The 12,525-nt window shown below is 41.5% G+C and overlaps 1 gene segment (V, D, J or C); it reads left to right on the top strand.

Moving 5' to 3' along the window:
* The first annotated feature begins 1,868 nt into the window (after positions 1-1,868).
* LOC101545380 (immunoglobulin lambda variable 2-18-like) lies at positions 1,869-4,075 on the top strand. The segment is given in 3 exon segments: positions 1,869-1,917; positions 2,030-2,365; positions 4,020-4,075. Coding segments are annotated over 3 exon segments (438 nt in total).
* Positions 4,076-12,525: the final 8,450 nt, after the last annotated feature.

A 12,525-nucleotide genomic window follows, 5' to 3' on the forward strand; every position in this document is an offset into this window, starting at 1 on the left:
AAAGTCAAAAAATATGTCTGTATAAAAAATTTGTGAAAATTGTATATCACCATTTGTATATTAAGTCCTTGTCTGAAGGTTTACAAAGCAGTTATTACAGTTTAGCCTTCTGTGCAATTTTTTTTAGTTCAGATTGCTAGTAATGTTTGTTTAAGATTGGTTGTCTTTTACATTACGTTATCATACAGTCTGGTGTGCTATGACTGAGATTGTTTTCCAAGCTTCTGGAAGAAATAACGGTGAGATGTCATTTTATGTTGGTATTCACAATACAGTCTGGAGAGGTGGAATTATATTACATAGGATATATAGAGAGATTGAAGTATCATAGACGTATATATTTATTGGTTCACTGACTTAAAGGATGCCCAAGAATGTTGAAACCATTTGAATATTATATAGTATTACATATTACCAGCTTCCCTCCCCACATCAAGCAGAGCTCCTGGAGGCCGAGGACCACTGGAACCTAGCTACAGCCATGCTTGAGGCCCCTCTCCACACCTTCGGATAGGCCTCATGCATGAAGGTACCGGCAGAGGAACCCAGGTGTGTGTAATCCCACCAGTAGCTAAAATCCAGAGAGAAACTTAAAAGCGAGCTATCAGAAGTGATATCTTTAGCCTGCTTCTCCCTTTGGGAGAAACTGGCAATCTTCTGAGAGTTTTCTGCCCACATGGGACAGCCTTGCAAGCTTCCCATGGTGTATTTATATGCAAAATCCAGTAACAAGCTGGATCTCATTCCCGTGACCTTGAAGAGCCCCCAGTGCAACATCGTTGGGAGGGCCAAGTCCAGATGAACTCCTAAGCTCTCAGGGAAAGGACGAAATGAGAAAACTGGGCCTGCCCGAGAAATCGGTGATTAACGGGCTATCATGATCGTGATCATGATTACATATTATACTATATTCATTATATACTATTTAGTACTATGTATATCATATATACTGTATTGTACATAGTATTGTAACCACTATATAAGGTAAAATAGAATCAAATATTGGATAATACAAATTCATAAGAAGTAACTCACTGTGTATATACAAAGGTACAAAACCGAGCTTGTCCTTCTCACTTTTTCTGTTACTACTGTTATTCAAATGCCAAACTACAGTACATAATTTACTGTCTTGACTCTTGTTGGATGAGAGTTGGAGAGTGGAAAATGGTATTGACAAGTTCAAGAATGCAAAGTCAACATTGGGAGACACAAATGGGAATATCATTCCTTGTGTTTTTCTGTATTGCTGTCTATTGCTTGGACTTCCTTGATTTGGAGCATCCCTATGGTGGGTAGGTGAGTGCTCCAGTGATCAAGCTGCCTGAGAAATTCAGTACTGCACATATTGCATCACAAAGAATTGTGTCAGGGAGCAGTGAAAAGTGTGTACTTTGTAGTCCCCAAAGTAAGAGATCATCAGAGCAAGTTATTTTTTCAGAGATAGTAACTAACTTTTCCAAATATTATAAAATAACCTTAATATGAACTCCCAATTGAGGGAATCTGTAGGGTGCCCCACACTTTGTTCATGGAGACAATGTCATGTCCCAGCACAGTGTAAGACACAGACATTATGAACACTAGAGGTTTCAGCATATTTATTATTCTCTGTAAATCATGTATAAAGAAATATTTTTTTCTGAGAAGAATAATGTCAGAAGAATTTTTTTTAGATGTCTGTAATATCAAGAAATTCTGAGAAATCTAATGTTCAAGGCCAGGCCAGAGAGGGGTGAGCAGAGGCAGGTGCAGGAAGCAGCTTTGCATGCAGGCCCCTCCCTTCTCTGGGGCAGGGCAGGGATAAGAGCTGGCAGAGAGCCATGCCCAGGGTTGGGGTGTCAGCAGGCAGCACTCTGGGCATCTCCATCATGACCTGGGCTCTTCTCCTGCTCAGCCTCCTCAGTCAGGGCCCAGGTGAGGCTCTGGGAAGGGACCCGGGAACATCTGGGCTCACCCTTTATCTCCCCTCCTCAGGTTCATCCAGAACCAGCCTGAACTCACCTGTGTTTTATTTCTCTTTCTTCAGGAACCTGGGCCCAGTCTGCTCTGACTCAGCCTCCCTCCGTGTCTGGGACTCAGGGACAGACAGTCACCATCTCCTGTACAGGAACCAGCGATGACATCGGGGAATATAGCCGTGTCTCCTGGTACCAGCAGCAGCAGGAGGGCACAGCCCCAAAAATGCTGATTTATAATGTCAATAGGCGGCCATCCGGGATCCCTGAGCGCTTCTCTGGCTCCAAGTCTGGCAACACAGCGACCCTGACCATCTCTGGGCTCAAGCCTGAGGACGAGGCTGATTATTACTGTAGCTCATATACCAGAAGTAACACTTTCCACAGTAGCTGCTGTACACAGGGAAGTGAGACAAAAACCTCTTCTCAACCTTCTCAGGCTGCCACATTTCTAAATCCAAGTTGTGATGCTTTTATCTTACTTACAAAATTTTAGTGAATGCAAAGTTCAAATAACAAAGAAATTTTCAAAAATTTTTATTTTATAAATTTTTATACATTTTTTCATATTTACCATTTACTATACTCATTTCTAATTCTCTCACCACATCTGTATTAAAGAATAGATTGTAGAAGTTATTTTAGTCACTTATACTTATTAAGAATATTTTTATTTCTTGTTTTATATCTTTCAAAATACTTGTTTTATATTTTGTATTTAAGATATTTTATATTCCTTCTAGAGTTTTACTATATTCACATTTGTGCATCTGTTAGCACTATTATTCATTAACTCTTCTATGTCCCTAAAAGAAATTCCTATTTCATTACCATTAACTCTCGATTCCTTCCGAGCTTAAACTCACAAAACAAAAAGTTACATTATTGGTGATTATGTAAGGTTGTTTCAGTCATTTTACATTAATGAAATTATTAACACATAGACCATTGTGTTTGGTTTCTCCTGCTTCCTTATCAAGTTTTTTCTTTCTTTTTTTTTTTTTTGTTGCTTTTTGGGTCACACCTAACAATGCTCAGAGGTTCCTCCTGGCTCTGCACACAGGAATTACTAATGGCGGTGCTCAGGGGTTCCTCCTGGCTCTGTACTCAGAAATTACTCCTGGTGGTGCTCAGGGGACCCTATGGGATGCTGGGAACTGAACCCGGGTCGGCTGCTTGCAAGGAAAATGCCCACCCGCTGTGCTATTGCTACAGCCCTCAAGTTTTTTCTTTACTTTTTATTTTAGCTCTCAAGATGGTTCAATATTTCCATGAAAATTTCCAATGTATGTATATATGTATAATATTATATCCAATATAGGAGTATTCCTATACTAACTGAATTTAATTATTACTGAATTTTTCTGGTTGTTCAGAAACTGAGCAGTCTTGGAAGCTAACCTAGATATATTCAAGTTCTGTAATGGAAAAACTGTCAATTTTAATTGCTTTTTGTTTACTTTTGTTTTGGGGCCACACAGTGATGCGTGGGAATTATTCTTGGCTCTGCACTCAGCTGTTATCCCTAGCAGTACTTGCGGTACCATTTGGGATATTACGGAACCAACCCAGGTTGCCACGTGCACTGTTTTATCTCTTTGATCACAAAACAGTCATTTTAAAAAACATAAAAGGTATCTTGTAGCAGACTACCAGGTAAGTTGTGTCCAGTCTGCTGCATGCATTATTATCTGAAATTTCTTCACTATGCCTGAAAATTACAAAACCAGAACTTTGCTTAGCCTTGAACCTAACATGGTTAGGTTACCATGGTTACCCATCTCCAATCTAGCAAACTAGTGAATCATTTGGTTGCTTTGAACTCAGTTACATTTTCTTCCTGCTATCATGTCTCTTCCTTCCTGCCCTTTGCATTCTGGGAGTGTTTGGGCAAAGATACAAGGCCTTTCGGGGCCCCACACCAAATTTCATGCCTTACTGAATTTTTATATTTGTCTGCACTCTATAGGATCTTCAGATAGATGAATCACTTAGGTGCAGTTTTAATTATGAGCTTGTTTTGAGCATAACTCTCATTTCTTTGTACTTTTTTGGTTGTAGCCAAGATAAAGAAATTTATAAGGAATACACAGAAGGTTGCAGCCTTCTTACCATAGACTAGTATGCAAAATGGAAGTCATTTTCTCTTATAGGAATCTGCTTTCCCCTATAGGGGTAGAATAATAAAGAGGCTCAAGCAGTAAGGAATCTAGCAAGCACTGAGACTGCGTAAATTAGCCAGCAAAAAAGGAGAATTAAACATAAAAATAAATTTAAAAAATAAAATTATTACTTTCTTTGCCTGCATTGATCTTCCTGTGACAGTCTCTATGCCCAGACTGAGTTACAGGATAAAGAGGAACACTGTTGGGTGGGCCCAGGGAGCTCTTGGTAGAAGGGCACCTAGAAACCACGGGTGAGCATATGCAGACAGCCATCATGAAATAGCCCGGAGATTTTTCATCCTGTTGAAATTTCTGGAACATGCACAGAAGCTCTTACCTGAGAACTTGCACAGAAACTCCTACTCCTCATTCCATCCCTCCTGATCCCCGGTGAATTGCTAAATCTGCCACCACTAAAGCCTTTTTCTTACTACAGTTTAAGAACTTTGTACTACAAAATCAGAATTGCATTCATAGCCCCCAGAGCACAGCAGAGAGACACAATGTGGATGCATTGTAGAAGTCCACCAAGCTTAATGAGCTAGGTTGGAGATGCCTGGGAGTCTATATAGCACCAACTGGTTCTATAACCTCTCAAGCCAGAAGTAAGCCCTGAGCATTGCTGGATGTGGCCCCAACCATATTCAATTTACAAAAACAGCTGGAGTGACCACACTTGTATCAAAATAGATTTCAAAATAAAAATGTCTATGTGGAAGATATACAGACAATCACCATGTCATGATCAAGTGATCTGTACATCAAATAGAAATTACACATCTAAATATACTTTTATGTAATGGTAGATCATCAAGATATTTAGAGCAACCTGTGTAGATCTGAAAAAGTACTGACAGCAATAAAATAATAGTAGTATATTTCAAAACCACCCTCTCACTGCCTGATAGATCAACCAGACAAGAACTCAGTAGGATCATGTGTATTAAAAAAATAAATACGAGAATCGGAGTGGTAGTACAGCAGGTAGGGTGTTTGCCTGCGTCTGACCCAGGTTCAATCTTCGGTATCCTATATGGTCCTTCAATCATTGCCCGGAGTAATTCCTGTGGCAGAGTGTGGAGAAGAACCCCTGAGCATCACTGGGTGTGACCCAAAAAGGAGAAAAACAAATACGAAACGACGGTGATCTCTTGCCACTTGCATCTGTGGTCTAGCGCTGCTTTCTACACCTGGGGTAGCCAAAGGCATTGAACAGACAAAGGAGAAAATGAGGACCAGGCCGGTTGGTATCAGTTACAGTTCATTCCAATCTCTTCTCCATTCTCCTCTGATCCCGGCCCCCCCTCCCATCTCTCTTCTAGCCTTAGTTATATCCCCAAGTCATAAAAGATTGGTAGCAGTTACACATAGGTGTTATTGTAGGGAGCCATCTTACAGAGCTTGGCTCTTATCGGCTAGTCAAGCGGAGGCTGCTTGGGATTCCTGTGATCTTATCATTTCACCGCTTGTCTCACTAGCCAACGGCCATGCCTGATCAACATTTTACTATTGTTCCTGTGGGGGTCCAAGCATGCATACCACCCCCTCCCACCAAGAGGTATAAGTATTGTAACTGCTGTGAATAAACTCTCTCTCTCTCTCCTCCTCCTTCTGGCTCTGCGTCTGTTCATTCGGTTGCGTCCCCTCCTTAGCCCCACGAGGGGTCCTCCCTGCGGGACAGGATGGGACCCCACATCTGGCGCCCAGCATGGGGCACTAGGGGACCACCGAACGCCTGGTCAAGTTCACATCAGCTGACGAATTCACGGAAAAGTGAGTGTCTCTGAGGGTCGCCTCTCTCTTGGCGCACACCCTGGTATGGGACCGGGCTCGAATACAGTCTCGTGTTAAGGACAAGACGGTCACTGGCGGAAAGGCTTGAATTCCCTTGTTTTGTGTGTATGTGTGAGTGATTGTGCAGTCTTGGACGTCCTCGTCCTTGTACTGAGTCTGTGGCTCCACGACTTGGCATCCTTAAGATCCCTTTAAGGTTACGGAGTCCGATTGGGCTGTCTGCGATTCCACGAGGAACATATGGTCTAGGGTGGTGCTGGTTTAGACACCGGCCGCAAGTCACCTCTCAGGCTGATCCACTATGGCTAAGTTCCTCACCGGCCAGACATGCATCTGAGTGGTTTGTTATGAGTGTCCCCATCCCCCCCGCCCCTTCTTGTGTCTTTTGTGTTTTCATTTCTGTCGAGTTGGCAGAAACTACCTCCCAGTGTAGATAGTCACTGGTGGGAGGTCGAATCCCTTTGTCCTGTGTTTTCATTTCTGTCGAGTTGGCAGAAACTACCTCCCAGTGTAGACAGTCACTGGTGGAAGGTCGAATCCCTTTGTCCTGTGTTTTCATTTCTGTCGAGTTGGCAGAAACTACCTCCCAGTGTAGACAGTCACTGGTGGAAGGTCGAATCCCTTTGTCCTGTGTCTTCATTTCTGTCGAGTTGGCAGAAACAGCCTACCAGTGAAGCAGTTACTGGCGGAAGGCTTGAACCCCTTTGTCCTGTGTTTTCATTTCTGTCGAGTTGGCAGAAACAGCCTACCAGTGACCCTTTCTTTTCTCTTCTTGCTTTATGGCCTGCTTATCCTCTGTTTCCAAGGCTCCCTCAATCTGTGGGGATGAGGCCACCCCCATGCACAGAACTGACTCCTCAAATTCTACTACTATAGACTCTGACCATCCTGCTTTCCTACCTGAGCCCTCCCAAGCGGAGGCGCCTCCAAGACTTTAAAAAGAAAAACGGCAGTTGGCGACTGCTACAGGATCTACGAGCAGTAAATAAAACCATAGTCATTTTTGGGGCGCTTCAACCTGGACTGCCGTCCCCAGCAGCCATTCCTTCAGAAATGTATAAGACAGTACTTGATTTAAAAGACTGCTTTTTCTCAATTCCCTTGCATCCTGATGATCACCCCCGCTTTGCCTTTAGTTTGCTAGCTTCTAATTAGAAAGAGCCCAATGTACATTGGAGCAACCCCATTGTCAGGGGGATAAGACCAAAGATAATGTGGACGTCCGTAGGGCAGGTTCAGGAATTTCAGTGTGAATGTGGTGAGTGGGTGCGCACCCTCGTGAAAGAAGGACCGGTCCGAGCGAGTGCAGGAGTGTGCTTTGTGCGTGTGCCTTTAGTGTGTGTGTAATTGTCTCATTATCTTTCTCTTAGTTCTGCTTATTATTATCAGCAGAGAAGGCAGGAAAATGCAAGATCATGTGGTTAAGTGTTTGATAATATCAGCAAATAAAAGTATATCACTAAGGTAGCCTATCCCCAAATCTGATAAGAAGTCACTAGTTCCCTGCCTCAGAACTAGTCTTGACCAAGAAAGAAAAATGCTAGCATCTGACCACCTTAGGTTTCAACAATTTTGAAAAGGTTTTGCCGGCTTATATCAACAAAAGCGCTTTCTTGACCCATTTTTAACAAGCAGGAAACGGGCTGGTCAGGCAGAGAAACGGGGAGCAATGTTCCCAATCGGCCGACAGGGCTTAACTTTGCCCTGGGGACTTGTTCCTTCCTTTCTCAGTCTATCAGTTTTTTCCTTGCCGTTTCTGAAGGGCCACATCGATAGATCAACTGCAGATGTGTGCACATGTACGTGTGGTGTTTTTAGTGAACTTATTGTCTGTCTGTTTGTTTGTCTGTCTGTCTCTCTATGTGGAACACTTGAGTGCTGGAGCCAGAGTGAAAATCAGTGGTAAAAATTAGGCCTGGGGAAAACAGGATCGTCTCAAGAGATCAGAGTGATATGCAGTTCAGCAATTTAAAGGATCTATGTGATTTTGGAACCTGTTAGACCAGGTTTAAACAAAGATTTCTAATTAGAATGTGGCGCCTACAACGAAATTGAAATTTTTAGTCTAAATTTCTTATTGGAAGAACATTAATAGTTATTAACAGTTGAAATTCTTTTGAATTCCAGTAGCTGTACTATCTAGAAAAAGCTACAGAGCTGGAGCCAGAAAACTAAAAGTGAAATAAGAATTCAGAGAGTGCAAGGCTTTATCTTATAAGCCTCAGCCAATTTTAATGAGGAATTTAGCTGTTTTTCAAGCAACAGAGGTACAGAAACCCTCAAAATAAACAAAGTTTACTTGTGTTTCCATAAACATTTGACAGTCCAAATGCTTTTCTTTCTATGCTATTATCAAAGTTTGGTTAAAAAAAAAATATATATATATATATATAAATACCCAAAGGGCTTTTTCTGTGTTTGAAAGCATATTTGTATTGTGGAATTGATAAAGTTAGAAAGCTTGTGATTTGAACTAACTAAGGTACGAGAACTATTGAACTTAAGCCAAAGAAGATTTACTCATGTTTCATAAAAATTGATGGTTTAAAGGTCTTATGCTGTTGTGTAAATGTACATATGCATCTATATTGGATTATTAGAATGTGAGCTGAAATAGTTGTGGTTAAAAACAGGTTAGAAGAGTAATGGTTTAGTTAAAATATGTTTTTCTAGAGTTATAAAATTGGTTGCAAAATTTATTCTACAAGTGTTTTATTTGATCTGAGACTCGGTAACTAAAATTTCTATTGATACTTAGCAAAGAATTATAATAGATTAATCTCAGGTGTCAGCCTGATAGTCTAAAGCCATAGTATTGGGCCTTGGTTAAAGTTTGAGATGTGGGAACTTTTACTGACTATTGTTAACTCAGTCTATCCAGTACATGAAAATGCATGTTATTATTCTGATAACTTTATTCATTGCAAAGCTTTGTCACCAGGTATCATACCTAGCTCGGACCATCAGAGAACTTTGTACACAAGTGTGAGATCCTTAATGTTTTATGGTAATCTATGAGTGTTTTAATCTTTATATTTGTGTTTTCCTAGAAATCAGAATTCTAAGATGTCTCCTGGTTAATTTCTAATGTGAAGTGAACTTTTGCCAAGTGAATATATGTTGTAAGAACTTTCTAAACCTTTTTGAATATCTATAGAACTGACAATGCTTTTGAAATGGTATGGCAGAGTAGTTTTGTCGTGTTAAATGAGATGATTGATAATTAGTGTCCAAATTTGGGAAGTCATGTTGTACTGAGTTTAGTAAAATAAGAGTTTAAATTTGTGGGACGACTATAAGGAATATAGATGTATGTCTTAAGTCAGAAAGATAATGGATGCAGATATCATCAGTTGGAAAAAGGAAAGTAATCCTGTTAAAGTGAAGTTGATTTTGAAATGGGTTGAAGGAAAGTTACAGGACAGAATGAATATAAAGGAAAGTGTAGAAGGTTTGAGGTTGTGTTTGAAGGAAAGAAACTGATCACTGTTTTAAGAAACTCTTTAAATCACATGCAGAATTGTTCTAGTATGTTTTTTGGTGGGATCTATGGAAAAGATATTGGATGGATTGTCTGGACTCCTGTTAGAGTGCTCTTAGATAATTGAATTCTTCAAAAGTTGCGGGAAATCAAGGGTTTTTTCAAATGGGATTAAATGAATTAGACATGTTTAACTGTACACTGGACTCCCAGTACAGTGCTCTTATTAATGGGAAGTCAACGTTTTCAACATGGGATTGAATGGGTTAAATATGATGTTAAATTGTACACTTTCTCTACAGATTTTAGATTCTTTGGCTAGGAACTACAACAAATGGGTGTGTTGCATCTCACTGTGAGTAAAAGTGAAATGTTTTTCTCTTCTTTGTACCTTCGGTATGTTTTTGATGCTTCGTGGCACTATGTTGGTTTGCATAAATCCAGACAAAAGTCTTTCCTCTCTGTAATAGGGTCTACACCTCATGCAGACAGGAAAATCAATTATGGGACCCCAAAGCCCTCTTTCAGGGAAAGAGTCAAGGGATTGGTCTAAATGACAGGAGCAGGTATTTAACAGGTACTGTTTCAAGTACCCTACAAACCTCAGGGAGACCCTAGAGGCCAGTTGGCTTAAGGAAAGAATGGAAATCATCACTGCTATGGAAAATGAGAAATCCGGGAATCTGTGTGACTGACACAATCTGGGCCTACTCAGCATCAAGAAAAACCCTGGAAACCAGGATCTCTCTCAGCCCTGAAAAAGGGAGGGGATGGACTCCTTTCTGCCAGGATGCATCTACGGAAAAGGCCACCTCCAGTTCAACCTGAAAGCTCGAGACCATCCAGTTCATCGTGGGACATTTATGGCCAGGCCTGGGTAACTCTGACGTGCCACATAAGATTAATGCCATTATTGGTGTGCCTCCTGTCTTTAGCCCAACCCCCAGGACTTCTCAGTAAATAATGGGGTACCCCAAAATGGAGAGTTCTCCAGTCTTGCTGTGTTTATGCAAAAGAACAAGTCAGATTTGTTAAGCCATCAGGCAAATTTTAAAATGAAGGTGGAGAGAAAACCATGTTTCTGTAACTTGCCTTTTACAGAATCAGATTCAAATTCTACAGAGTGATCTAGTAAATGTATTCTAATCTTGATCTAAAAGGTATCCCTTCTGGGTAATTCAGGTAAAATGTGTTTTGCTGACTGTAAAGTAAGCAGCCTAGTCTTTGGGACTCAATGTTGAACTTACTATCACTAGTCTGAAAGCCATCTTTCATGGGAAGGAACTCAGTACTGTGCTTTCTGTTTCATTAATGAACCTAGTGGAAATTCTGGGCTTCCTTTCCTAACACTTGTTCAGCATCAAGTAACTCACCAAGGAGAGGATTGGCAGCTTGACATGCAAATGATCAAACACTCATTCAAGGTATAAATATCTATTGGTTCCAATTGATAGCTTCAGTGGATGGGTAGCTTTTCCAACCTGAGAAGTGGCTTGGTGCTTCTAGGCCACTAGAAAAATCTGGACATAGGAAGTCATTTTCTATCTACCATGGGTGAAGCAGTTATTCTTTTCCATTGTTTTTTATGACAGAAATGGGTATGGCATTATGTTGCTTTGGTTTCTGTTGCTTTAACTCTTATGTTTCCTAAGACAGCAAACTATTTTGTCCTTACTAGGTCAGAAAGGACCTTCCACATCTCCAGAGTCTAATCATCTCAAAGTGCCATCCCTCAGTCTAATTGATCTGATCTTTTCTTTCAGATAACTTCAGGAACCCAACCAGTTCATTGCCTGGGGCCCACTAAAACTAAGGTAGCTTGAGGTTTCACCCCTTGTGCAGGCAGGGTCTGCGTCCCTCTGTCAGCATGAAGCAGCTTCAGAAGATGGATCACCGACCATTTTCCCCTTAAAGATTTAAGGTGGTGAAATCTCTAGGGAGGAATATGATGTAGGCAGGTAGATAGGGAAAGGCCCTTGGCAATGAAACAGATTAACAAAGTCTCTGGGAAGGAGAATCCTGAGACTGACCCACCCTGTGGATACAGAAAACAGACCTGATAAGACTTTCTAAAGAAGACCATCACCACTCCCAACCTCCCTGGTAACCTCCTTAGCAACGGACTTTTACCCGAGAAGAAGCCCCCACGTGGGGGCAGGTTGAAGAGACCCTATAAAAGACACCTTGAACAAAGGAAGCGCGCGCATATGCTGCCTGAGCCCATGTGCTGTTTGTGCCATGTGGCCGAGCACATGTGTCGCCCGCATCTGCCCCCTTGAGATGTGTACTTTCATGTTTTCCTGTTTGTGTCACAAGGGATACCGGACAATGCCTCCCCTGACCACATTTAATTTAAAACAAAACAGGGGGAGATGTAGGGAGCCATCTTACAGAGCTTGGCTCTTATCGGCTAGTCAAGCGGAGGCTGCTTGGGATTCCTGTGATCTTATCATTTCACCGCTTGTCTCACTAGCCAACGGCCATGCCTGATCAACATTTTACTATTGTTCCTGTGGGGGTCCAAGCATGCATACCACCCCCTCCCACCAAGAGGTATAAGTATTGTAACTGCTGTGAATAAACTCTCTCTCTCTCTCCTCCTCCTTCTGGCTCTGCGTCTGTTCATTCGGTTGTGTCCCCTCCTTAGCCCCACGAGGGGTCCTCCCTGCGGGACAGGATGGGACCCCACAGTGTTATCATACAATCAATAGATGTAAGGTCCTTTTGTCAGGGGAAGCTTTTCCTAGGACAAATTCTCATGCAGGAAGATGATCCGCATAAGGGCAAAATACCGTCAAGGGGTGTGTTTCTCCTTTACTTAGTCCTACAACCAATTAACCATTCATCTTATTTTACTTCTTAATAATATTAGTCACTTTGTATGGACACAGTAAGAAATACATTGAGCTTATAGGGTGACTCTTCTGGGGACATCTTGTTATATAGCTCAGACTACAGTGCTCAGGCAAGATTAGTCTTTCCTAACCCTAAGCAGGGTTCTAATCCAGTTGCTAATCTTTGGATAATGACAGAATTTGTCCATGACAATGCTGTTAACTTATAGTTAAGTATTATGGTGCTTGGTCTGGCCCATTTCAATGCCAGGGTAGCTCATAGCTTGCCCTGG

This window comes from Sorex araneus, chromosome 9, assembly GCF_027595985.1.
Source record: "Sorex araneus isolate mSorAra2 chromosome 9, mSorAra2.pri, whole genome shotgun sequence".
In the NCBI taxonomy this organism is placed as follows: Eukaryota; Metazoa; Chordata; class Mammalia; order Eulipotyphla; family Soricidae; genus Sorex; species Sorex araneus.